This window comes from Vidua chalybeata, chromosome 5 (genome assembly GCF_026979565.1).
Source record: "Vidua chalybeata isolate OUT-0048 chromosome 5, bVidCha1 merged haplotype, whole genome shotgun sequence".
In the NCBI taxonomy this organism is placed as follows: Eukaryota; Metazoa; Chordata; class Aves; order Passeriformes; family Viduidae; genus Vidua; species Vidua chalybeata.
In genome coordinates, this window is record NC_071534.1 from 23,805,765 (window position 1) to 23,830,979 (window position 25,215).

A 25,215-nucleotide genomic window follows, 5' to 3' on the forward strand; every position below is an offset into this window, starting at 1 on the left:
GTCGAGGAAAGACAGAGAAGCTAGAGCAGGCAAGGGGGACAGTCAGGATGGCTGTGTTTCCTGCTGCTTACTATCTAACAGGAAAGTATACCAGCCAAAAAATCCCCTCAGTTTAAAAATAGAAGTTTATCACATGTTCCATTTCACACTTGCCTGTTCTAATTGTAACTGAGCCAAAATGAAAGCACAGGCCTGGAGTACTAGAAAATTTAGGATATTTGCCAAGTTAGCAGCCCTGTGTGTTTGTAGCCATTTTAGTCTGTGAAGAAAAATAAAAGCAGTTAAATAGCAGGTGGGTGAAAATCAACTGCTTTTCCCAGAGAGGTGTCTGCTTCTGGGTAGGTTAGTTGAGACTCAGTTTTGATTTTAGCACTCATAGTTGGTACTGCTCAGATTCAGCCAACACTTCTGAAGCTGGTATCTCTGTGAGCTATATAGAAGGCATCTTAAACAAAGCTGTGCTCTTTTGGGTTTTAATTTGTAACAAGATTTTATTCCCTGTAATGTAGGTGGTCTTTATTTCACAGTAAATGTAAATAAAAAATGTTTATTAGATGACTAATACCAAATTCAGTTTTTAATTCTGATCATAAGGACCACTCATCACAAGCTGCTGGTCATCTGAATCCTATAAAATAGAATAAAAAGAAAATCAGACTTGAACACTGCATTAAGAAACAAAAGTAACATTTTGGCAAATTTGTCCATACAGATGTCAGAGTTGGCACCTGACATTTTTGCACCAAACAAGTCCTTTTACTGGATGCAAAATGGTGCATTTTGATTTTAGACTCTGCATGTACATGAGGGTGCAATCTTTCCTTCCCTGGATTCCCAGCCCCCTCCCTGCTGGGTTTCAGATTCTTTAGAGTGCTAGCATGGCTCTCAGCTGCATTTGTACCAAGGAGACATGAAGACAAAATTAGAAGTTTTTATGGATGTGTCACTGTCATCCAGCGTAATTTGAAGTCCAGTTTAATTCAGCTGTCTTTGAAGATGGCCTTGAGACCACAGCTTCAATTTTACTACAGGTGAGGCAAACCAGTTTAGAGCAGAGGGGAGACAGGGAAGCCAGGAACTCAAATGCTGGTTTCTTGAATTAATTTTTCTTTTCCAACTTGAAATTTTTCTTTTATAAAGCAATTCCCTTTTACCATTATATTAGTAGTGTCTCAATCTCAAATCAAAAAAGGTGAACTTACTGAGAAAAGATCATAAGCAGGTTCTGGTGAAGTCAGTGTTGAAGAACTTTCATATGAGGGGTTGGTGATATTTGAAGGCTGTGACTTGTCCAGTGATGTTATGTCAGTGTCATCCTTTGACTGCACAAAAGCACACAAACTTGCTTAAATTTCTTCCTCTTCCCCCAGTGCATTAAGTGGGACACTTGAGCCTCTCTACCAGCTGGTGCAGTGTTGTGATTCAACTGGCTTTATTGTCTAAATCTGTCTCTGGGCATGAACTGTGGTTTTGGTTGTTTTTTTATCTCAGGTCACTTAACACTGGTATCTCTTTTCCCCTCCCTTCTTATTTTTAAGCCTCAGCAAAGAATGGGAGAGTAAGGGTGGCCCTGAAATAGTGCTTGGGGTAAAAAGTACTTGGTTAGTCCTGAGGGCTCTCTTTTAAACTGTTTAAAAATATAAGTGTTTCCTCTGGCTCTTGGCTACTGTGTTTTGTTTCTACAAGATTATTCACATTACATGCAGGGACTAGAACAGGAAGGGTTTTCTGTTCACTTCTAGGTAGACTTTCTTTTGGGTATGTTTTTGTGTATCTTGTAACATTTTTTTCCTCATCCCTCATCTCTGTAGCTTAGTTGTTGCTGACTGGTCTTGCATCTTTGTGTTGCTAGCAAAATTAGTTAAGAGAAATCAAGCATGAAAGTGCATCAGTATGAAAGCCTGCACTTTTCAATCCTACAGGCATTTCAGTTTGTTTGTCTGTTGGATCTGGCCTTTTTCCTATGAAATGTTTCAACCTCCAGAACAACAAAATTGATAGTAATGCAGGAGGAGAACAGGTGCCTTTTCAGTGGTTGTAATTCCTCGCTTCCCTAAGGGTGAGCTTTCTGGGGAGGCAAGGACTTCTGCACTGCTGTGGTGCAGTTAAATCAGCTTTGGGCCAGTCCTCAGTGTTGCAAGTGTCTGTGTGAGCAGACACTTGGGTGGAGAGGTCTGGGGCAAATGTAAACTCATGTCCAAGGCAAGCATGTGAGCCTTCCCCACTTTGTCTGTGTCTCAGTCTGAACAGCTCAAGTGAAGTGATCAGGAATGTTTCTAGCTTAACCAAATGTATGGAGAAACTGCAAGTCATGAATTTGGGAAGTGCAGTTGTCCCCCCCTGCTTTGTGTTCCAACCAGCAACCTACCTTGAAGTGCTGGAAGCCAATGTCTTTCTTCCTGAACCTGAGGTAAGAATATCCAATAAGAGCCACAATTCCAGTAACTAGACAGATGCCAAAGAATATTCCTGTCCCAGTGCTGGCATGGAGAGGAGCCTGGAAGCAAGGGAGAGGGTGAGTGAGCTATGGGTGGGCACTGGTCAGCTTACAGCACCCAAGCACGTGCAGTGTCCCTTTGAGATGTGCTCTGGTCCTGAGCTGTTCTTGTGCTTGTGTTTCCTGGTGAGTGTTCCCTAGAGACATTTGAATGTGGCCTTTTGATATGATCACAGAACAGTTTATGCTGCAATAAATGATTGAGTCCAGTTGTTCACCCAGCACTGCCAAGCCCATTACTAAACCTTGTGGACCAAGGAGGCAACTGGATAACTGGGAAATTTGCAGGAATTCATGCAGGCAAAAGATACCTCTTTTCAAAATATAGTTTTGGATAGGAATGAATGCCAAGGCAAGAGTAAACAAGGTGCCTTAAAAGCTTGAAAGTGGAAGAACTAAAATGGAGCTTTTAAAAATCTCTGTTACGGACATGAGCTCCATTATTTCATATAAAGAAAACATATTTATAACTGTGGGAAGAAATTGCTCAGACAAATTTTTGGTATCTTGTATCTTGTAATTTTGGTACCTTGTTTTCAACTTCTAATTCTCTTTGAAAGTAACCTTTTAAGCTGAAAGCTGCATATATGTTAGGGAAACTGGGAATATATGAATGTCAGCAATGAGTTAGAGTAAGATAAGTCAGTTACCTCTCACCACCCCAGAAACCTAAATCACTATGCACTTACAGGTTCTGATGGAGCCTTTAAAGGCTCTGAAATGATGTGGATTATGCCATTGGAAGCAATTATATCCCACTCAACAATAGCACTTCTGTCCACATATCGGATCTCGCTCTGCCAGGAAAAGAAGCAATGAGAGCTGATCTTTGACCCTTCTCCCTTTGGTACAGAAACTGACAATAAGATGGTTTCCCCACCTCACTTGCTGACACCCAGAGAGAAAAAACACGTGTCAAAAAAGTTACACTGCTGCCTCCCTGGACATCAGCCTGGTCACAGTTCTCCTGTGCATGGAGTAGCCATCATCATTACCTGAATGTTGTCTTTATGTTGCTGTGTCCTTTTTTTTTTTTTTTTTTTTCTTTCTTTCTAACTGAAGGGTTTTGTGATCTTTGTGAAGCTGCAAAGCTCTGCCTACAAGTGCAGTCATTCCTGAGTGCCAGGCAGCCACTTTCACTGTGGAGGATGCCACTTGCCACTCGAGTAGCTGGCTGGAGTTTGCTTGCTGTGAGCAAGGCTCTGTTGGTGTCTCCTGCCTCTCCCAGAAAGTTACCCTTACAAATGCCAACATCCTTTTTTAATGATAAGCTGCTGCTTTCATCTCTTCACCTATCATATAGCCATCTCCCATCATCCTACCATATTTCCATTCCTGAAAACCACTTCAACAGCTTCCTTTGAGTTTTGCAGGTAAGAGATGTCCATTTGCAAGCTGGTAAATTTTCAGCTTGCCATCTGCTATCTTGCAGTCTTTGGACAGGAAAGAACCTTCTGAATTCAATCTCTCATTGCTGCCCACTCTAACCTTATCAAAATGCCCTCCAGAACGGTGTGGCACTTGATTACAGGGTATAGCATAAGAGGAGGAAAAGCACAAAGATGGGAAATTTATTACAGAGGTACCTGGTCAGCAGTGGGGACTCGATGTTCCTGGCCCCCAGTGTTTGTAATGAGGAGTTTTTTCCCTAGACGAGTGAGAAGGGTGGTTCCATTGGTCAAGTCCTCATAAAACATTATATTGGCATTAGATAAATGATACTCGATGTCTCTTCCAGAAAGTGTCTGCAAATGAGGGCAAAATACAAGGAGTGTTAATGGATCTCATTAATCTTTTGGATTTACTAGTAAGCTATGTGCCTGTGACCTTTTTTCCCCCTCTGCTATTAATGCTGCAGCAAGCGCAGCAGCATTAGAGGTTTTTGGGAAATCTGCATGGGAATAGTGGGACATTCTGTCCCTGCTGGCCACTGATGGCAGGACTTTAATTCCAGTGGGACAAAGGATTGTACTCCTCTGTAGGATGACCTGAAATTATGAGACTCACCACGGATATTCCAAACAGCTTGAAGATGTGAACCAATGTATAAACCCTTGTGAATTGTTTGAAAGTGTTTGATTGAAGGAAGGAAAGAAATAATAAAAAGGGGAAAGCATAGAAATGAAGCTAGAAATTGATGCTTTTAATGTATTTGTGGGAAATACCAAAGCTGTATGCTGCTTTCTTCAAATAACTGTGCTCCATGCTAATGAGCCAGAACAGACTTCATCTCAGGCAGACTCCTTCATACCAGGGTAACTAAAATCCCTGATGGAAAAGTCTCTGTAGTGACTTGAACCCTCAATAACCTTGCACCCCCTAACCATGGAAGGGAAATGGAAACAATGAATTCATGTCTTTTGTGAGCACAGTATAAATTCTATAGGGTTAAGCAGAAGTCACATCATACTGAGATTATTTTTCTAAGCTTAAATTTCAATGGGATGCAGAAACCCATAATAGCTGCTTAAGAACTGTTATTAGAACAAGGAAGGGAAAAAAAGAGAAAAACCCCGACCTCATTTTCCTTTAACCCACTATCGTTGGGAGCAAAGAGGGTGGCGTGCACTGACAGGTCTGTGAGGTACTGCAGGAACTCTCTCCCTTTTCTGGAGGTGTTGGAGTAAGCCATGATGTCCTAGGCAGAAACAAAATCCAGCTTTACTAGACAGCAATTGTTCACTCCTGTGTGGAGAGCAGAAAAGATGACACTATACAAATGACAACAAGGCAACTCTGGTTTTAGCCATGAAGCAGCTCTGGAGTGTCTTTCGAAAGAAAGTTTGTATTCGAAACCCAGCTCCAGCTGCTAATTTGATTAGTACATATTAAACTGATTTGCAGACATTGGGCCTCTGTTATGTTTGAGGCTGCTGATACATATAGTGCCTTTCCGAGTAGTGACAAGAAAAGAACTCTTAACATTTTGTCTTTTCCCAGTAGCAGTTCAATGAAATTCCAAAGCATAGTGTCTCTTGTGATGCTTAAAAAGTTGTGCAGAGAGTCTCCTTTAAGCCAAAGCTGCACCAAGCTTTTAATTCCAACTGAATTTTAGAACCCAGAAATCTCTTTGGAGCAAGTAATGAAATAAGTAGTTACTAAGTTCTGGTTTGGATTTAGACCATATAGGTGCAGATTTAGACCACTCTGCCTTGCTTCACTAGTGTGTTTGCTGGGCTACTAAAACAAACCCTGGACACAACACTCAGGTCCTGCTTTGCTCCACTCCTGCCCCAGCCTTTGTTCCTACCGAGAGGAAGTTTGTCAGTGTTGGGAAGGACATCAGCACTTGCAGCAAGTTCCCACTACAGGAGATGCCATCTCCCACATAGCCTGGCTTGCAGGTGCAGTTCACCTCTGAAAGGTACAAACAGAGAGAGCTGTATGGGCAAACACCCTTTCCAAGAAAGCTTTAGGCTGCCCTGTGCCTGAAAAACTACTTGTAAGCAATAGGTTAGTGTTTTTTTTAAGTTAAAAAATAGGCAAAATCTCTTGCAGTGTTATCTACCAGACTGTGGCTGATGGAAGGAACCAAAATCTGGGCTGCTGCTCTCATTTTCACAGAGGGACGAGGCAAAGGCCCCTCTTACCTTTCTCTCTGTAGCAGAAAACATCCCAGGTTTCGCTCAGGTTGACTCTTCTCCCGTAGTCCACGATGCCGACGTATCCGGAGCCGCAGTTAGGGGAGGAGAAGGCGGTGGGGTAGCCCACCCTCTCACCAGCCAGCCAGCCAGCAGAGCACAGGTGGTACCTTGCCTGTGGTCAGCACAGCCATAAGGGAAAAATTCAGGGGAAAAGCTGGGTGGTGGGGCTGGGGAACTGCACGTGGAATGAACAGAGCTCCCGGGGCACTCAGGCAGCACCTGCCCTGCCAGCACAGGTCCAGCCTCACATTTTGCTAAAGGTGCCTCTCTAAGCAGTGAGTGTCTTTCTTCCTTCCAGAGTTGGAAGGAGCCAGAAAGAGACAGTCAGTCTGACCCACTCTCCTAAAACAAGTTTTGCAAACCCAAGTTGAGATGCTCATCACACTGACATCAGCTATGTGTTGTCTACAACGTGCTCAAGGGAGGCAATATGGAAATGGGTCTGTTAACAGCATTTGAGAAAAAGATTCCTGGAGACTTACTTTAAAGAAATAAATTAAGCATAACTCTGAAGTGCACATTTCTTTAAGAAGTGTTAATAATTAAAATCCCCTTGAAAACACTCTGAAAGTCTGACTACCTCTCACCCCAGCATCACTAGAAACAAGAAATTGGCAAATGATTTCAGTGCTGTGAGAACATGGGTGAAACCAATAAAAAGTCTGAAAACTGCTCCCAGCCAAACATACCCTGGGACATGGGCGAAGGAAAGGAGGGAAAATGATGCTTATTATCACAGATCAGCCCCTTTGCTCCTCCCTCTCCATTTACTCTGTGTCTTGGTCCTATTTGAATCTCCTCCCTCCGAGAGGCCTCCTCAGTAGGAGCCTGAACGGTGTTACAGCAGTCCAAGGTTGTGGGTGACAGAGCCTGTGCTTACAGCTGTCAGCTCCAGCTACAGACAAGTCTGAAGACCCTTTAATTTTGGTTACAATGCATTATATACTTTTCTTTGCTGAGCATCTTAATACAGAAGAACCAATCTATACCTTGACTTTTACCTATAGCCTATCATAACTACTATAATTACCATCTTCATGTTACTGTTCTCCAATCACAAAAAGTTAGTATGTTACAGTTTAAGCTAGAAGTTGTTTTTCAGTTTTCTTGCAGTGGAAAATTCTGAGACCTTTTTTCTACTTGTAACATTGGCAATCTTGTTTGCCAGTGGTATCTTTCTGCTTGGTAAAAGCATCTTCTTGTTTGAGGTGGGTTTATCCTTTGCTCTAAGCCATAGAAACCCCTTCTAACCAACATACCCTTTTTGCCTTCTTAGTTATCCAGTAAGACTGGCTCAGCAATTCTTTTCTTCTATATCAAAGCTTGCTTTCATTTCTATTCCTTCTTCAGATTCTACATTCAAAAATCTTTCTGTCAAGCATGCATATCTGTGAGATTTTCTTGTCAAACTTTCATCCTTTCCAACACTCCTCACCTTCTGTGCATACAGCAGCTGGTTGTAGGTAGCGATGGTGGCCGACTCATTGGCACAGGCCTCCTTGGCCTGCTCGTAAGTCATTCTGTACTGCCCCACAGGGGACTGCAGGTGGAACACCCCGACCGTGGTGTCTGCAAAGAGAGACAAGGACCAGCTCCTCCTGAAGGGGCTTCCACGGTGCAGAGTCAGCTGTGCTGTATGAATACCCGTGGACTTTGTGAATTGTAATTAGAGCAGATTGATTCCTCAGGGATAGCATTCCTACCTGGATTGCCCTCACACATTGCTTCATGATAAGTTCACATTCCAACTGTAATCTCACTGTTTCATGGGGACATTAAGTAGAGGCCTGAGTGAGTTTACAGCTCCTGATCACTGGCCCCAGGGCACAGGGCTGGTGGTGCGCAGGGTGTGTCCTCCTCACCTTGGAAATGCAGGTCGGCGCAGTCGGCATCGGGGTGGCACTGCCCGTTGTCCTGCAGGCAGCGGTCAAGGGGCAGCTGCATCACCGAGCAGTTCAGCCCATCACCAATGAAGTTGTTTTTGCATTCACACTTACGTCTGCCCTGCTCAGGGAGAGAAGGAAAAAGGCATTTAGCTGACATGACACTGGTGTTTCAGGCAACATTCTGAACTGTTGGGGAAATTTCACTTGATATAAGCAGGAATGGACAAACAGAAAAGTTGCTACTAACAAGTAAGCCAAATATTTACACATGTACTTGGGTACTTTGCTGAATTAACACCAAAGCATAATTTCATCCACGAAGTTAATAACATATAACTGGAGGGTTATATGACACATAATTCACAAAAACGGATGGCAAACACATCAAAATGATATTTAAATGACTGGGCATGGGAGCAAGCATGGAATTTAACAGCCCACTGCTAGTAATAAATGAGAACTATAAACCGAGCAGGAATTGGTGATATCCAGGGATTGCGATGGTTGACAGCTGGAATGGATTTTCAGCAAGATTTTTCTAGATCAGTCCTGGAAGGCAGCTCAGGCAAGACACCAAAATGGAATGGAGAAGTGATCCTGCAAGCACCAGGATCAAGTCACCTGCACAAGTTTTCCCTAACCACATTGACTGTGTGGGTCATGGAATTTGTATCATGTGGCTGCAGAGCTTTTTAAGCTGAGTTTAAGCAATCAATAAGTGACACTATTCTTCCAGCTGTCCCTTTGTTTATCTTCCAAAATATAATTAATTTTAGTCCAAGAAATTTGTCTTGCAGATAAGGATAGGCAGGGAGAGCTAAGATTGGGACAGAAAGACTACATACGCAAAACATCCCAGCTTCTGTGTTACCCCATTCCCCAGAGCAAAGATGTCAAAATATTTCTCAGCCTTAAGCTGAGGCATACCAGACTGATGTGGAAAGTTGGTTGGAACTAAGTAAAGGCTGTTTTGGAAAATGGAGATTTGGAGAGGTACAGGGCATGATCCAGCCAGAGGAGACTTCTACTGGCACCAGGAAGAAACTCCTCAGACTTCCCTGCTGGGGACTGAAATCATTCGACTTACAGGTCCTGTGACAATGCAGATGGCATGCTCGTGGCAGCCTCCGTTGAACCCATCAGCACAAGGGTTTATTGGAAGGCAGGTGAACCCATCTCCCTTGTAGCCCTTCTGGCAGCTACAGAAGACTTTCACCCCGTGCTGTGTGCATTCGGCTGCCTTATGGCACCCACCATTGTTCTGTTTGCAAAGTTCTGCAGCTGCAGGGGAAAAAAACTAAATGAGTAAAGTCTGCTTTTAAAGAGGATGTTCTTCATAAAAACAAACCATCACCAGTCCTTTCACACTAAAAATACTAGAATACTTATTGGGGAACAAAAAGCTGTTTCCGTTTCCTGAGGCATTACTGAATTTCTGTAAGTCTATCCCTTAGGGCTCTGACAGCCTTGTCACAATGTTCTTGATTCAGGAGACATGGTATCAACCCTCAGATTTCTGGCCAGGTTGACTTTGGAAGATGTAAGACACCTGTCTGAGAAAGAGCAACTCCTTCTGTAGCAGTGTTACCGGGGAACTGCCTTGCCTATGGGCATTAAAAAAAAAAAAATCATCATATCCTTTTTGTTGGAAAAGCCTTTTGATATCTTTACCTCTGAGAGAAACCTTGCTGTCTTCAAAACTTGACTGAAGTGCACTTCCTGCCCATGCTCCTGCTTGGTAAAGTCTGGAGAAGTCTTATTTAGAAAAACCTGAACTCTGTATATCCTAAATTTGTCTCACCCACTGAACAGTGAAAGTTTTTAGGTTGGGCAGGCAACATTTCATGGTGGGCAGTAGCTGCATTGCTGTGTGTGTGCAAGAGGGAAGAACCTGCCTTCTGACCCTGAGTGGGGGTGGGAGCTCACCTGTGCACGTGATCCCGTCCCCGTCGTACAAGGGCTTGCACTGGCACGTGTTGTTCTCCGTGCAGATGGCGTTGGCTGAGCAGCTGGGGGAGCACACTGGTGGCAGAGCTGCAGGAAAGGCAGGACAGCTGGAATCAAACAGCTCTGGCACCACAATGCCCTCATTTCATGCAGAAGGAGAACCCTTAGTACCAGTCTGGCTAGCTGGAAAATTTGTAATAATTTTATTTTTTGACTGCCAAGGCCCAAAGCCTCTCCACATGGGAGGTAGGAACTCATATTGCCAAATCACAAAAGAGGAGACAGTGGGGTCCTCAGTCCAGCGCAGAGTCCCTAAGTGCTCTTAGATGGCTTCTGACATTTATTAACCATTTCTGTCTTATCTGTAGAAACCTTCTGTTAAACTGCAAGTAGTTTGAGCCCACAGCTCCATGGACAGACTGCTGGGAGCAAGCAGAGACCTAGCTTGGTTTCACACAGCTGGCCAGTCCATCCTGTTTCACAGAAACATCGTCCTGTCCCTGAGTAGCCTTCATCACACTGCCCGTTGTTCTTGCATTCACAAGCTGGAAAAGAAACACAGAGGTCACTTGCAGAGTGGGAAAGTCTTTCTCTAGAGAAATGTCAGCATGTCAGTTTAGATACAGTATTATCCAGAAATAATTCAGATAAGTCTAACTTCATGGTATTTCACCATGAGGCCAGTCAAGCAGAGGACCAGACTTTCCAGAGTGGTCGAGCAATTGTCATCCTTGGAGGCTTTCAAGTGCTGACAGGATAAGTCCTGAACAACATGAGCTCAGAACTGACCCTGTTTTGAGAAGGAGTTGGGCTAGAGACCTTCTGAAACCCCTACCAATCTGAGTTAACCTGTGGTCCTGTGATTTTATAATTGGCATTAGTTCAGTGTGCCTCTGAAAATGACCATTGATCTGCACATTGCAGTGGAGCAGGAAACTGCATGGAGAACTCTGGCAGGAAAGAGTTAAGGGCTGAACTGAAGACCCAGACAAATCAGTCCTAATGAGCAGCAGCTGTTAATTGTGGGGAGGCCAGAGAAAAACAAGGTGTGTAGAGGGACAGTTCTTGGCTGCTGTGTGGGAGAAGGTCCAGCTGAGTAAGGAAGCCAGATATGCGGTTGGTGAGCTTTGCTGTAAAATGTAGACAAGTTACCTGTAATTTCTTTTTTTAGGTTTCAGAAATTTTCATGACTAAAAGCTTTTGGATTCTTTCAGTTCCTTTTATTGATGAGGTTTTGCTGCTTCTGCCTTCCAACCTGAGTCTGTTTAATCTATAGGTGATGTTTTTTCATCTCCTTTTTAGGTCCTGCAATAGCTTATGTGCTAAATACTTCCTAAATAATGATTCATGGCTCTCTGTTTTATAATGTCATGCTGCAGCATTTTTTTATGGCCTTATCCTTCTTCTTGAAGTATTGTTGTTTAGAGAAGAAAGTTATGTGGGATTTGTGGAACTGATTTTTTGAATACCTGTCCTGCTGAAAAGGAGCTTCACTTACTGGCTTTTTTAATTTCGTCTGTTAATTTTTGTCTGACTTAAATCAAAAGGAAGGGGTTATAAACCTTTTTTTCTCTTAAATTTCATGGTCTGGTTTCAAGGTAATAGCTCATACATTTTATGTTCTGGTGTGCTGTTAAAGTGGATGAATTGTAGGTAGGCATAATCCTGAGGATCTGTGTTCAAGCCTGTTCTCTTGCCTATACCTCCTGTCCTACATGCCTCAGGAGCAGTACAGGTGCACTGGTTTAGGATGGAAGCATTAATGTTGTAACTTCTTATCTGAAAGGCTTTATGTCAGGAAAATATTTAAGTTTAAAGGGAGATATTGATCCTGCTCCCACCTAGTTTACATTTAAAGCCACAGAGAGGTGGATTTTGTGAGCAGTTGCTTCACTGTCCCTCTTCACAAACAGCTGTCACCCCTGGTGTCCTTTTTCTTCTCTGCAGAAGTAGTGCATGGCCTCAGCCTCCTGCATTCCTTGGGGAGCCATGTTGTTAAAATCCTATCTTAAGCTTTATGGGGATGGAGGAGAAAGCTGTGCTGTAGCTAAAACCACTTGTTGCTGGAGGCCCTGCTTCTGTTTAATCTGTTGCTGATGTGCTGTGTAAGAGTAGGAGGTTCTGTGCAGGCGCAGCCATGCAGCCTCTGCACGCCCTCTTCTCCTCCTCCTCCCTTCTGAGACCTTGTGCCATCCCCTGGTGTGAGGAGGCACTCAGGAAAAATGTTGATGTTAAGAGGGAAGCTTTCCTTGGCTTACTCAGAAACGCCTTACTGACAGAACAGTTTAGGCTTGACACGGGCATGGATATGGAAAGGGCACTCAAACGTACGCCTGCAGGTGAAGCCGTATCTGCCCGGCAAGCACAGCTCACACGAGGTCCCGTTGAAGCCGCCGCTGCAGCGGCACTCTCCTGTCCCCGTGTACCCGTCGTCGCAGGAGCCGTGGCCATTGCATGGGGTCTCTGGGCCCCCTGGGCAAGCTGAAAGGTTGGAGAAGAAAAGCGGCTCTTTAGCTCAGATGCGTGTTTATTCATTGTCACTGTTCTCTAGTGTTCTGTAAAAACCACTGAGTGGGGAATGCCTGTAAATGCATCTCCCCTGAGGTGTGTAAAAGTGGCTGTGACACTTATGACTACTTTGAGCCTTGGGCTCTAAATTCCTTGACATGCTTCCACAGCTCTTACCAGTAAGGTGTTGGGGATCCTTCCAGCCCTGACTTGTGGATGCTGTTGTCTGGCCACTTGCTCATTCAGAGCCATCTGTGAATGGCACTGCCCAAATGGAGCCTTTCTTTTGTGTCTTAATGGGTCTATGTACTGTCAGAGTGACCCCAAAGGGTAGCTCAGGCTGAGCTAGCCAAAATTGCATGGGATCTGCATGTGTCTATCTGTGAAACTGGGACAGAGCAAGCTGGCAGGCTATGTGTGGTTGGGCCTATCTGCCAGCAGAGATCCTGACCTACATCATGAGCCCGTGTGCCCTGGGGGGGCCCCAGTACTGTTCCCCTGCAGGGCTGGCAGGTGAAGGAGAACAGTTTGGAAGCATCTGCTAACAAACTGCTGAGATGGAGCCTCCCAAATTGTCTCCACCTGTTCAGAACTACAACTTCTGAGCTTGCTCTGGTGATAAGTGCACTTGCCTGTGGCTGAGTGATTATGCACTGGTTCTCAGGTGTGTGCTGGTGGTGTTGTGTGAACCTGAGCCTGTGTTTAAAGGACTTTCAGCTGGTGACCCGCTCAGCAGTACAGCCTTTGCTCTCCATAGCACTCACCTGCTACTACTATGGAGTTTAAAACTTGCTCTAAATGTGAGGATATAATCTGAAGAAGCAGTTAACACCTCGTGCTCTTCAGCTCTTCCAACCAAGTTCCCTCATCGTGCAGCTGGTCTCTCTTCATACCCCTTATTCCAGCTCTCCCAGTTTTGCCTGCTGGGCACTACACAGCTGTACTGGGGAAGGGGAGGGCACAGGATGGCCATGTGGGTGGGACTCCTACCTTGGCAGTCTGGCCCAAAGTAGCCCTTGCAACACTTAGCTATGTGGATGACCATGGAGCAGTTCCTGCGGCACCCATCCCTCCGCAGCCCATAGGACTCATAGGTGCACCAGTGGATTCCTTCCTGTGTGTCAGCACAGAGAGAGGACAGGAGAACACAGGAAAATTAGTTTTGTTCCTCTTTAAATCGTAATTTCTGATGTACATTGAAATCAAAATGTGATGTGTGAAGAGTGTGGGTGTGAGACCCCTGACCCTCTCTGATTCCTGGTATGCTAAGCACCATTCCCGAGAGTGCAGGGGCTGCTCTGGAGTCAGCTGAAGCACTTTTACGGTGGATGCTCTGTGAGACCAACAAGCATCCCCCACCACCACCAGGTGTTTGCCCAGGGAGAGCTTTGTCACTTAATAGTGTGGTGGCACTGACAAAGGTTCTCTTTTTATTTATTGTAAGAAACTTTTTCTGGTTTGTTGTTGTGAAGTACAGAGAAGAGCATGTTAGTCTGCTTACATGTGAGAGTTGAATACTTTACCTTTGGTTTTGTCCCAGGAGGGCATTTATAATTACTAAAACAGCTAGCACAATGCCCCTGGAAAAGGGAAAAGAAAAGTATATTAAAATAGTGGCTACAAAAGGCCATTTGACTTGGACAAAAAGTGTTTTATGAGATCAGAAAAGGCAAAGCTTATTGCACTTAAAAAAAATAATAGAAAACTGTGGAGGAGCAAGAGAGGAGAGTAACAACAAAATAGTTGCAATAATTTAGTGCCACAAAAATACAAGAAAATAGTTTTGATACCAGAATATAAGTTCTGGAAGAGGAAACTGGTTTGGGTTTAAAGAAGGAGGGAAGAAATGATGAATGTTCTTCAAACAAGTATTAATGTGATCTGTATTAGACCTGGATGTCTAATTTAGAGTACAGAAAAATGTTTGCTTCTCAGGAACTGCTTATGAAATTTGAGGAAATGATATCTGTTTAATTTCATTTAATGACATCATAAACAAAAGGCAACTTAAGCAGATGGGATATACACAATTGTTCGTTTTGTAATTGAAATACATGTTTTGAGAAGCTTTTTTAAAGACTACCTGAAAGTTCTTTTACTTCTAGGAATTTTTTCATACTTTCAAATTAAACTGAAGTAAACTTGGTCTTGAAACTCTTTGAAGATGACTTTCAAAATATCCCATTTGTTGACCCATCAAAGTTCACGGAGGAAACTTCCTCCACACTAACAGTGCCTGTTCAAGTGTGTTAGAAACAAGAAATGTCAGAGCCTGAGACAGAGTAGGCAGTTCTCTGTCTTGTGTCCTTCATACCCTGTGCTGCTGGAGTAGCAATGCTGTTCTTTTTTAATAGGGAACTTTGTAAACGTGATCTCTACAGACAAATCTGTAGTGTGAACTTCCACTAATTTAAAAGCACGACAGAAAGAATTGTCCTTGCTCAAGTTTTTGCTTGCATGTATAAGGTGCTTTTTTTTTTTTTAATGGTCTTCAGTGGAGCCGCTTGTCCTGTGTGCTGCTTAGTGTGGATACAGGATTTGTGTTGTGCACCTGCGAGGCATTGTGCTGCACTTCTGCATCTCTCTCTAGCATTGCTGCCTGGGCTGTGTCGCTGTCAGGGTGGGGGGACGCTTACCATGAACTCCATGGTGAGGAAGCTGTCGCAGCGCCCCCCCAGGCTGGGCTCTGCCAGCAGGCAGTTGATCCCATAGGCGATGCCCCCGTCAAACTCCAGCTGCCGCTGCACCACCTTGCACTGTCCGTCGTTCAGGAAAAGGGCGCCCTGGGAGATGGGATGGGGAGAGGGCGACATGGCAAGTCATGAGCTGCTCCTCCTTGGGTTCCTGCGCTCTGTAGGAATGCTCTTGGAGCAAGGTGGTATGTCAAACTATCCTGTAAGTAAAACTGGGGCTATAGGGGCTCAAACCCAGTTTTGGGGCCTCTCTTCCTATGGGCCTGGAGCATCGTGTCTGGAGCACTGTGTCCAGCTCTGGGGTTCCCAACACAGGAAGGATGTGGACCTGTTGGAGCAAGTCCAGAGGAGGGTCATGAAGATACTCAGAGGGCTGGAACACTTCTCCTGTGAACGCAGGCTGAGAGGGTTGGGTCTGTTCAGCTGGGAGAAGAGAAGGCTTCAGGGAGACCCTAGAGCACCTTCCAGTCCCTAAGTGGGGATATGTGAGAGTTGGAGAAGGATTTTTAGCAACGGCATGTAATGATAAGACAAGGGATAATAATGGCTTTAAACTGAAAGAAGGTGGGTTTAGACTGGATTTTGGGAAGAAATTCTTTACTGTGAGGTTGGTGAGACACTGGAAGAAGTTGCCCAGAGAGCTGTGGATGCTCCAAGCCCTGGAAGTTTTTTTTCATGGTTGGGTTGAATGGGACTTTAAGCAACCTGGTCTAGTGTAAGGTGTCACTGTTCATAACAGGGGAGTTGGAACAAGATGATCTTCAAGAATCGTTCCAACCCAAACCATTCTATGATTCCATAATATCTTTCTTTTCTGAAGAGGAGAGAATATGCCATTCCTATGTTCACAGGTTTATCTTATGTGTATTTAGATTTAGATGCTTGCCAGTTATGATCTGATACATTTGCAAAGAAAAATGTGACATTGTTCTGGTTTGTCAGGCTATGTATGTGCCTGCAACCTTAGCTCGGAAATGCTTACGCACCAGAGTTTGCATGCAGATGCTGCATTCGTGGGGTTCAAAATCAGGCTGATCTTGGTGGTTTTGCACTACATGTTTTTCTACAATATTGTAGAAGTGTGCTGGTATTTCAGTTTTAAGGTGACTGAGAGCTGTTTTGAACAAATAGCATCTTAAAACAGAGCAAATGACAGCTCCAAAAAGTCCTGCAAACCATACAGTTTGCTGAATCTGTTGGTGTGGTTCTTGGCATGTAGTGGTGATGGCCAACAAAATTTTGGTGCCACTGACCCTCCCTGGGGGCTGTGCAGAGGTTGAGTTTGGGCTGCAGGAGCAGATCCTGCAGCAGGAGTGAGGATTAAATGTGCCAGCAGAGCAAACACTTACGATCTCCCCATTATCCCCACAGCTCACGCTGAGGTTGGAGCCCTGCAGGGTCTTCAGTGGAGTGGAGCTGGGGAGCTGGTAGGCCAACACCTGGGAAAGAAAAGGGGAGATGCACGTGCCTGGGCTTGCGTGTTTTGCCTGTGGCAGCACTCCCAAAGCGCAAGGGCTTACCGCAGCATCACGGACAACGTGGAATTTGAGGTACTGCACCAGTTTGTTGGTGTTGGACTTCTTGAAGAGGAAGTCCTGCTGCTCTTGTGGCAGCCCACGGATGGCTGTGTCTGTGGGCCAGAAGAGCGTGACGGGTTTGTGAATGGGATCGTTGATCAGCCCGAGCAGGTTGTTTTTCTGCAACACAGCAACAATTGGGGCAGAAGGTAAGATTAATGCTCTGTCCTAAAGTAACACTGACCTGTGGGGTGAATGTCAGGTATAACTGGGGTGTGGTGCTCTGTGGGTTGCCTGGTCACCAGCTTGCAAATACTTTGACTTTCAAAAGCAGATGTGTGAGTTGAACTTGATGTACAGTAGGACAGAGATGAGTGGTGAAGGGAAAGGTGGGTGTGGGTCTGCTTAACATCTCCAGCCTCTGAGGGAGTACGGCTGGTGGTGAGCCCTTTGGTTCTCCACAACAAAATCCTGCCAGTGATGCCATGTGCTCTGTGTGTGTGTGTTTTTGTCTTTAAAAAAATAATTTGCAACCTTTTCCCAATGGCTTCTGTCTCTTGTGTCCTTACCTCTAGCAAGGTGTTGAACAGAATGTATCCGTGCTTGGCTGCAACCATTTTTAGACTTTCCTACAAATAAAGAAAAGTGAGTAATTTACCTAAGGAATACATTATCTGGGTATTAAAAAAGCAGGTAACAGCTTGCTTTTCCCTGTAAGTTGCTTTTTGTTATAAAATCAAAGCTGCTGTAAAAACCCTCTGCAGAAATCCTTTTATACTCTCCTTACTTTATCTGTAATCCTGGTGAATTTGAAATACAATATTTAATTTATTTGTTTGTTTGTATAAGGTCTTTTTAGTGTCACCTTTTTTGTTGACTGATATGATTTATGTCTCTGACAGTAACTGTGGAAAAGCCCCTGGGTTGGCAATAGTGATAAGCCGCACATACCTTCTTGAGGGGGAAATCCTGCATATGTGAAGGGACCAGGATTTGGTTTATGACATGGATCACACCATTTGTGCCAACAGCATCACTGAGTATAATTTCAGCTTTGTTGTTCAAAACCAGTGAGTTCTGGAAAGGCAACAAAAACATTTTTTTCTGTGAAACCTTATGGGAAAGTGAGGCTGATGCTGAATTGCTTTGATCTAATGAGTCCAGACCACCTTTTCTTTGCAGCAAAAAGTACTTTCAGCTTTAATAAATTGCCTTTGCTTTTTCAAACTCTCCTCATGCTTATAAAGCCAGAGTCTGAGGATAAAATACCTTGTGTCAAAGCAAGAGTTGTAGAACTCCACTCTTAGAATACCAAATAAGTGCTGAACTCTTCAGCTGAAATCTTATTTGAAAGTAATTTATTTATTTCTGTGCATGAGAGGATGAAAGGGAGCCATTGAAATTTCTAAAAGGGTGAATGAGAGTGGACTGTTTTGTGTTCTGTTCCCTGTCTCTCCATGTTTGGTTACCTGGGAGTAGCTGATGTGTATGAGGTCACCGTGGAGAGAGGTGATGTTGGTGATCTCTGTCAGGTCCTTGTACAACAGATTGGCACAACCCACCATGTGGTACCGGAGCACTTGAGCCATCACTCCTTTGGCGATCCAGTCCTTGACCTGCAGTGGGGAATGGAGGGGTGGAGAAGCAGCTGAGCAAGGCATCTGAAGCAGAAAGCTCATTTGTACTGAGCCCTTTTACTTACTCGTGGGTCACTGTTCAGTATGTCTGTGCGAGGGACAAACAGGGTGAAAGGGCCAGGCCCTGAGATATCTCTGATGGACAAGGCCTGCCAAATTGAAGAGGAAAAAGCAGCAGTGAGTTAGTGCATGTGGTGCCACACAGTGACAGGGACTGCCCTGTGGAGGTGAAGGCAGTGCCTGCAGCTCTGTTGCTGCCACACATTGCGTTCCCTTCCCTGCAACACAAGGGTGAGAGAAATTCCTCATGTGGACTTTGACTTCTAACCTCGTCTGTCACCTTTGCTCACAGGTATTAAATAGAAGATTTTATCTTATAGCCATGTCTTTATCTCCTCTGCAAAAACAAACAGGAGATGAGGGAATTAAATTAGTTACTCTTAGAAGTACAAATGGACCTGGGCTATTGCAGGAACTTTGCAGTGACCACTGATAAGCTAAATTGAGAGCTCTCTTAAAGCAAGAGGAAGCCACTTGTCTACCATGGTAGCCAAATTGAAACTGGATTATAGGTCTTTAGGTTAGCAGGCCAGCATACAGGTCTGTGCTGTCCTGAAGCTTCTGGTAAGCAGAGAATTGATGTTGCCAGTCTCCAAAAATCAGTGAGAACTGGCTGCACGCTGGCTGTCTTGTAAGACACAGAGCACTCTGTGATGTTTCAGGGAGGCAACTGAAATTGTTGCCATTTGGAGATGCAGAAGGGGTAGTAAACAAGTGGTATATTCTTGCTTCAGAATTCACAAGAGATGTGCTGGCAGATCTCAGACTCTGAATGGGTGAAAGCTTCAGTTTTATGCCCAGTCTGGAGGCCTTATCTTTCTCTGTGACTTTGGTCTTGATCATTAATACTCTGGGTCATTATTACTGTTTTAGTGACAGCTTACATTAGAGCACCTCAAGTATTAGTGACTGATAATCCAAATCCAGTTCCAATTACATTGAAGGAAGTTGATGCACACCAGATTCTTACATGCTTCTCTCTGCTCTACACTCTTGGAGGAAAAAAAGGGACAAGAACCACCCCCACCCAAGAAACCTCCCAAAACCCCAACCACTTTTCTTACCTCTAAGTGAAAATAAAACCTAGATGTGTTTGAGTTCCTGAGAAGTTCCTGCAATTAAGAACAAGACTCTGTAATAGTGCTGCAAATGTGAGGCAATATCTATGGAGTGCAAACAAATGCAGCACTTGGACAATAAAGAGAACTTCAGGTTTGGAGTAAGTTCTGCATATCTGTATTGCTTCTGTTCTGTTCTTGCCTTACTCTGTCAAACAGTAGGCTTCTTTGAAACCTAAAACTCCCTAATACTGCAGTCATAATGATTATCCATTAGGGTTTTTGTTTGTTTTGGTAGTTAAGGTTATCTTGCAGCATCCTGTTCCTATTCCTGGTTTCTTGGATTGGGATAACTTCAAATTCCGGGGTACAACTTGTCCAAGAAAAAAGTGGTGTGTTTCAACCATTGTATTAAGTAACTATGGGAAGAAAAATAGGGGACAGCAAACATGTGAAGCACTTTACCTGGAAGATGTTGCCTCGGCATGTAAATCCATCCCCAATGTAGTTAGGTTTGCAGGTGCAGGTCCTTTCTGTCAGCTCGGTGTCATTACAGATGGCAAATTCACTGCAGCCTCCATTATTCTTGTAAGGGCAAAGTTTAAAATATATTATTCCTTCATTGCCAGGTGTATAAAACAATTCCAATTCACTCTTCCCCTGCATTTATATAATTTAGAAACTTTTAATCACAAGACCTTTTTGCAACCACATCTTGCTGGAACATCTGATGGCATATATTTTCTTCCAAACACTAAAGAGAATTTAGGGTTTATAAGAAATAAGTCTCCTTTTATGCAGAGGATTGAGTTTTGATTCCCTCCTTAATGTATTTAGTTCATGATGCTGTAAGGATGCAAAATATTTGCACGCAAGTCTCACTCTGTACCTGAGGGATGAGTCTTAGCTTCTCTGCCAATGCAGGGCTGATTTACCCTAACAGGAGCAATTTACATGCTGTAAGTCACTGGGATGGTGCCAGGAGCCTGAATTTATGGAGGAGCATTGAACAGGACTGTCTGATGGCCCAGGCCAGCTATAACAGGGACTTGCCTTGTCCTTGTCTCTAAAACATCTCCTGTCTGCACCTGAGTCCAACACTGGGCTTGGAGCAGTGGGTGCATCTCACCCAGCTGCCTGCCTCCTGAGAGCTCCCTGTACTAAACCAAGATGTTCCTCTCACTCAGGAGCAGCATGCTGGGGCTCAGAGCTCTGCTCAGTCACAACTAGGTGCTCCTCTGTTACCACCTCAGCTTGCAAATAAGTTTTTATCCTGGGCTTGAGATCAAATTGGAGAAAATTGAGAAGCTTTCTTGTTTTTTCTTCTTGTCTTTGTCTTCTTGTACTTGTTTCATGGTGTCCTTTCTGTTGCTGATCATCTCAGGGATCCTTTCCCATGGGCCATGAGAGGGAGCAGAAACTCCTTTGGGAGCTACCAGTGGGGCCTGACTTGACAGGTCAGAGAGACACCTGGCTGTAAGGTGTGGGCTTGGGTGGATTTGCTATGGATTTGGCTTGGCTTAGGCAGGCTGTTGGCAGCCTTGGCTACCTGTGAAGCTTTGCTGCACAGAGGCTTGGTCATCGTGCAGCCAGGTTAGCGTCTGGTATGACATTGATGCTCCTCAAGATGATCTTTATTTTTAACACATAGTTAGCCTGGCATAATTAGTCAAGTGGAAGCAAAGCTGCTGGAACACAGCATAGGAAAAAGCATGAGAATTCAAAATCATAGGGAGCAATGGCTCATAACTTTAAACTCCCCTTCCTCCAGGTTGTGTTTTTGCCCTTGCTCTTTCATCTCTGCAACCTTTCAAGGTCAGAGAAAGCCAGTTGAGAGGCCAGGCTGGGAGAGTGAGAATTGTTCTTGCTGTGCTCAGAGCACAGAGGATTAATGTACACGAGAGAGTGGATATGTCCCTGCTGCAGCTTGCCAAGAGGCAGAGTAGTACAGTGCAGAGAACCATACTGATTGCCAGTATGTGACTTGCAGTGTGTGAGACAGCTTGTGCTAAACAAATGTGGCTAATTCTCAGCCTGCAGTGACAAGTAAGGGACAGAATGGGAAGTGCCATGGCATGTCCAGGGCTGGGTGTTATGGAAGGAAATGGTTTTGTTGGCTTTTTGTAGGAACTCTATATGACAAATAATTTGCTGACTTAGGTTTTGGCACTACAGACCATGGTCTGTTTCTCTGCATTGGATTTGAAGTGCGTTATTTAAGACTCAATGAGTCTAGGCCTTCACTTGTGTTATGTCCAGGCTGTGGTTGAGAAAAAGCCCTTCCTGCATGTTTAGTTTCTCTCATAGCGACAGCACTAAAGCATGTACTGAACCAAGAATACTTAAAGATTAGCCAAGTTAATGTACATAGATTCTTAGATTCATACCTAACTTAGTTTAGAATGCATACAACCCCCAGAAGTGTAATGATTATAATGCCACCTAAAATGGTCTCCTGAAGTGGATACTCACTTGTGAACACAGACTGATATATGTGCAGGTTTTGCCATCTCCAGAATATCCCTTCAGGCAATTACATACTGCCTACAAAGCAAAATCAGAAAACAAGAATACGTTGACCAATGCTTGAATTTTTTTTTTTCAGCACACAAATATACAGTTTACCTTTTCCCCAGATAATTTCATTATGATATGATGTGCAATTTATTAAGCTAAAAGTACATTGTCTCTCAGAGCAGTTTTTTGGCTAGTATGGGTAAGCATAGATTTACCCATGGACTGAGACTGGGAAATAATAATTTTCATTAGACTCTATCTGCCTTTTCTTTGCCTATTCATCTCTGGTCTCCTCTCTGCTCTCTTGTTCATTTGAAATGACCCCTCTGACATTTGCACATTATTGTCTTGCTGACAAAACAGTCTAAACACTTAATTTGTTTCCCTCATGTTTTTTGCATAGCTGGTATTCCCCTCTCATCCCTTTTCTTCCCCTGTTTTTGTTTTTTTTTTTAATGATGAAAAGTATCTTCAAAACACACCTGGAATTGTGTGTTACTGGCAGCTTCCCATGCAGTGGAAATGTAGCTGACACTTTGTCCTGGTTACTGATATTTTACATTTGCAGTTATCACAAAGATGAAAAATAGTTGTAAAGAAATTAATTATATTCTCCAATTCACTGCTTAATGGTTCTCAAATTAGAATTTACATTTAATATGTGGGAATTTGAAAATTCAGTGAGATTTCTGCAGCAGAAATAAAACTGGGAGGTAGTCTAATAGCAGTGTTATGTACCTCATGGATGAGTGAGAACCCTAGAGAAAGAAGATGCATTCCTGTCCTATAAATTTGCCTTTGCAGTGCTGGAGTCTTGTAGTGGAAGTTGTTATTACTCTGATGTTAATTACATTCTCACAGGTAAGGAAGAATAAATAAACAAGTTGTAGCTACTACTTCTAGAGATCATCAGAGGAGTAAGTGGATTTTGTAACCCTTTGCAAGTGCTATGGTTTAAGCCATTTTGTTTCCTTGTGGATACATTTGAACTGTGCAGGGAGAAGGGCTAGTCTAAAATGGAATTTTTTCCATGGACAGTTTCTATAACAATAAGAGAAACATCATCTAGCAATACTTTCAAACTTACAGCTTTTCACATCAAAACCTCCCAAAGGAGAAAAACAACCACTTAAAATAGCAAAACACTGATTTCCTCTTCAGTTTTGGATTTCTTTCACTGAAATAGATGTTTTTTCATGTTTATCTGCACTCCCCCTCAAATGCCTTTTTGAGGGAAGCACATACTTTTCAGAATTGTTATGAAATTCAGTTTTCTACTTAAAAACAAAATTGACATGAGGAAATCTTTCTTTACCCAGCAATAAACACTTGACTAGGCCTATTTTTCTTCACTAACAAAGTACTCACTTGATTGGGTCCAGTCTGTGTGCATTCTGCATTTCTAGCACATCCACCATTGTTCACCAGACAAGGGTTGATTTCTTTATAAAACAGAAACAGTGTAATAAAGAGAGAGTAATTCTGAAAACCCAAGGAGAATAAACTTTAAGTAAAGCATACTAGGAATGCAGATTTATGATAAAATTCATTCCCTCAGTTACTTAGTACCTCAGTCTACGTCTTCAGTTATCTTGGTGGAGGCTAAAGCCCTGCTAGCAGCATTTCTGAAATAAGACCTGGGGAGCTGTGGCACAGTATCTAAAAGCCTGTTTGTGATGGTCAGAGGAGTGTGTGTGTGTGTATCAAGCTGCTACTTGCTAGGGGTAGATGTTGTTTGATAAGATTTGGTGTCACACCACACTGCTGTAGGTGCATGGTTTGCCAAGTAGTACCAGCCATGTGGCAGGAAAAGATGCCTTTGGCATCAGGGGATATAGTATCAGCAAGCTGCACTTCTGGGTCAGGGGTGGAAGGAGGATCATCCGCCTAGAGGAAACCTCTCTGCTGTGATTTTCCTCTGAGTGATGCATGAGACAGGGCACATGCTTACCGATGCAGACGATCCCATCTCCGGTGTAGCCGGCGCTGCAGACACAGGCTCTGTTTCCTGGTGTTGTTCTCCTGCACTCTGCCTTGGAGGAACAGCCCCCATTGCTGCTCTCACAAGCATCAATAGCTGAACATAGACAACAGCAGAGATTAAACCAATGGGCTGGATTGGCTTCTTGCTTCTCATGATTATCTGCCTCCATTTTTAAAGGGATTTACTAGCATTTTTGGAATGAGTCTTCCTGAATTAGGAGGCCACAGACTTCATTGGTGCCAGTTATTTAATACCTATTATTGTTTCCAGAGGGAAAGCTGAAATGGTGTTTCTAGTCTGGAATGTTAGAATTCATCCAGGACTGATTTTGAGTAACTTTCCGTCTTCCAATTCTGCCCATTCCAACAAAACACCAAAGAAAGGGGTGTGCTTGTGTTCATCTCTAGTTTAAATAGCTGTTTAAGTGTTCCCTGAGCTTGACATTTTCTGCACACAGACCATATAACTTCTTTTGCAGGAGGTCTAATACCACCTAGCCCTCCTGTGACAGAAAGTCCTGGTTCTTATTCAGATGGATACTCATGCTGTTTCTCCAACTCTGGATGAGGTGGAGGCTCACAACTTGAGAGCAGGAAGGGAACCTTGTCTGATCTTCAGTGTGACTCAAATCAGCTTGAAAATGGCTTTAATTTTTGCTTCAAATGACCCTAAATTACTCTTTCATCAATTTCTAACCAGGGAGTTGATTTTTTTCTGCAACTAGTTTTGCTCAGGAATCCTTTATATTGGGAGCAAGGAGAGTACAGAGTCACTATAGGTGACCTGTGTCACCTGCCTCTTCCTGCACATGGGGAATTGCCCCCAGCAGATTCAAATGGATTTGTCTGTCTTGTGCCAGAAGAGAAAATGAAAACTGGCAGAGTAAGAGTGGCAAAATCTGGGATTAGGATGCTGCTAGCCATTGTGAGTTAAGTAGAAAAATGGGCTTCTGTCTGAAAAACATTAGCATTTTAATCAGTTAAGAATTAAGAAAAATTATAAGTAATTATTATTATTGTGGCTGGAAGAAGTCTGTTTTGGATAACACAGATTTTTGGGAGAACATCTAGCATAAGGTGCTATTATCCCTTTCTTAGGGTCTCTTAAATCTCTGTAGTCTAAAGAAATGGATTTTGCCACACCAGAAATCAGAGCAAGTTCAGAAAGCTGAGGAAATGGTAGAGCTACACAGCTTCCAATAGCTGGAAGTGTTATTGTGCCCTGAATTGGCCTCTCTTTGCTGGGCTTTGTTGGGAAAGGGAGTAAA

At 43.6% G+C, this 25,215-nt stretch overlaps 1 protein-coding gene across 1 annotated transcript in view; it reads right to left on the reverse strand.

The window, feature by feature from the left end:
* Positions 1-457: 457 nt before the first annotated feature.
* Positions 458-25,215, reverse strand: part of STAB2 (stabilin 2) — a 75,179-nt gene continuing 50,421 nt past the window's right edge. The window contains exons 40-67 of the mRNA XM_053942565.1: positions 23,916-24,041; positions 23,333-23,406; positions 21,920-21,991; positions 19,913-20,032; positions 19,454-19,501; positions 18,395-18,478; positions 18,162-18,308; positions 17,644-17,769; positions 17,262-17,321; positions 16,696-16,872; positions 16,525-16,614; positions 15,119-15,265; positions 14,006-14,062; positions 13,473-13,596; positions 12,306-12,455; positions 10,415-10,519; positions 9,954-10,061; positions 9,115-9,308; positions 8,004-8,145; positions 7,577-7,710; positions 6,088-6,253; positions 5,748-5,854; positions 5,016-5,135; positions 4,102-4,242; positions 3,187-3,294; positions 2,369-2,497; positions 1,203-1,322; positions 458-628 (exon numbers count right to left, since the gene is read on the reverse strand). Coding sequence (XP_053798540.1) covers positions 578-628; positions 1,203-1,322; positions 2,369-2,497; positions 3,187-3,294; positions 4,102-4,242; positions 5,016-5,135; positions 5,748-5,854; positions 6,088-6,253; positions 7,577-7,710; positions 8,004-8,145; positions 9,115-9,308; positions 9,954-10,061; positions 10,415-10,519; positions 12,306-12,455; positions 13,473-13,596; positions 14,006-14,062; positions 15,119-15,265; positions 16,525-16,614; positions 16,696-16,872; positions 17,262-17,321; positions 17,644-17,769; positions 18,162-18,308; positions 18,395-18,478; positions 19,454-19,501; positions 19,913-20,032; positions 21,920-21,991; positions 23,333-23,406; positions 23,916-24,041 — 3,227 coding nt within the window. The 3' untranslated portion in view covers positions 458-577. The remainder of the gene's footprint in view (positions 629-1,202; positions 1,323-2,368; positions 2,498-3,186; positions 3,295-4,101; positions 4,243-5,015; positions 5,136-5,747; positions 5,855-6,087; positions 6,254-7,576; positions 7,711-8,003; positions 8,146-9,114; positions 9,309-9,953; positions 10,062-10,414; positions 10,520-12,305; positions 12,456-13,472; positions 13,597-14,005; positions 14,063-15,118; positions 15,266-16,524; positions 16,615-16,695; positions 16,873-17,261; positions 17,322-17,643; positions 17,770-18,161; positions 18,309-18,394; positions 18,479-19,453; positions 19,502-19,912; positions 20,033-21,919; positions 21,992-23,332; positions 23,407-23,915; positions 24,042-25,215) is intronic.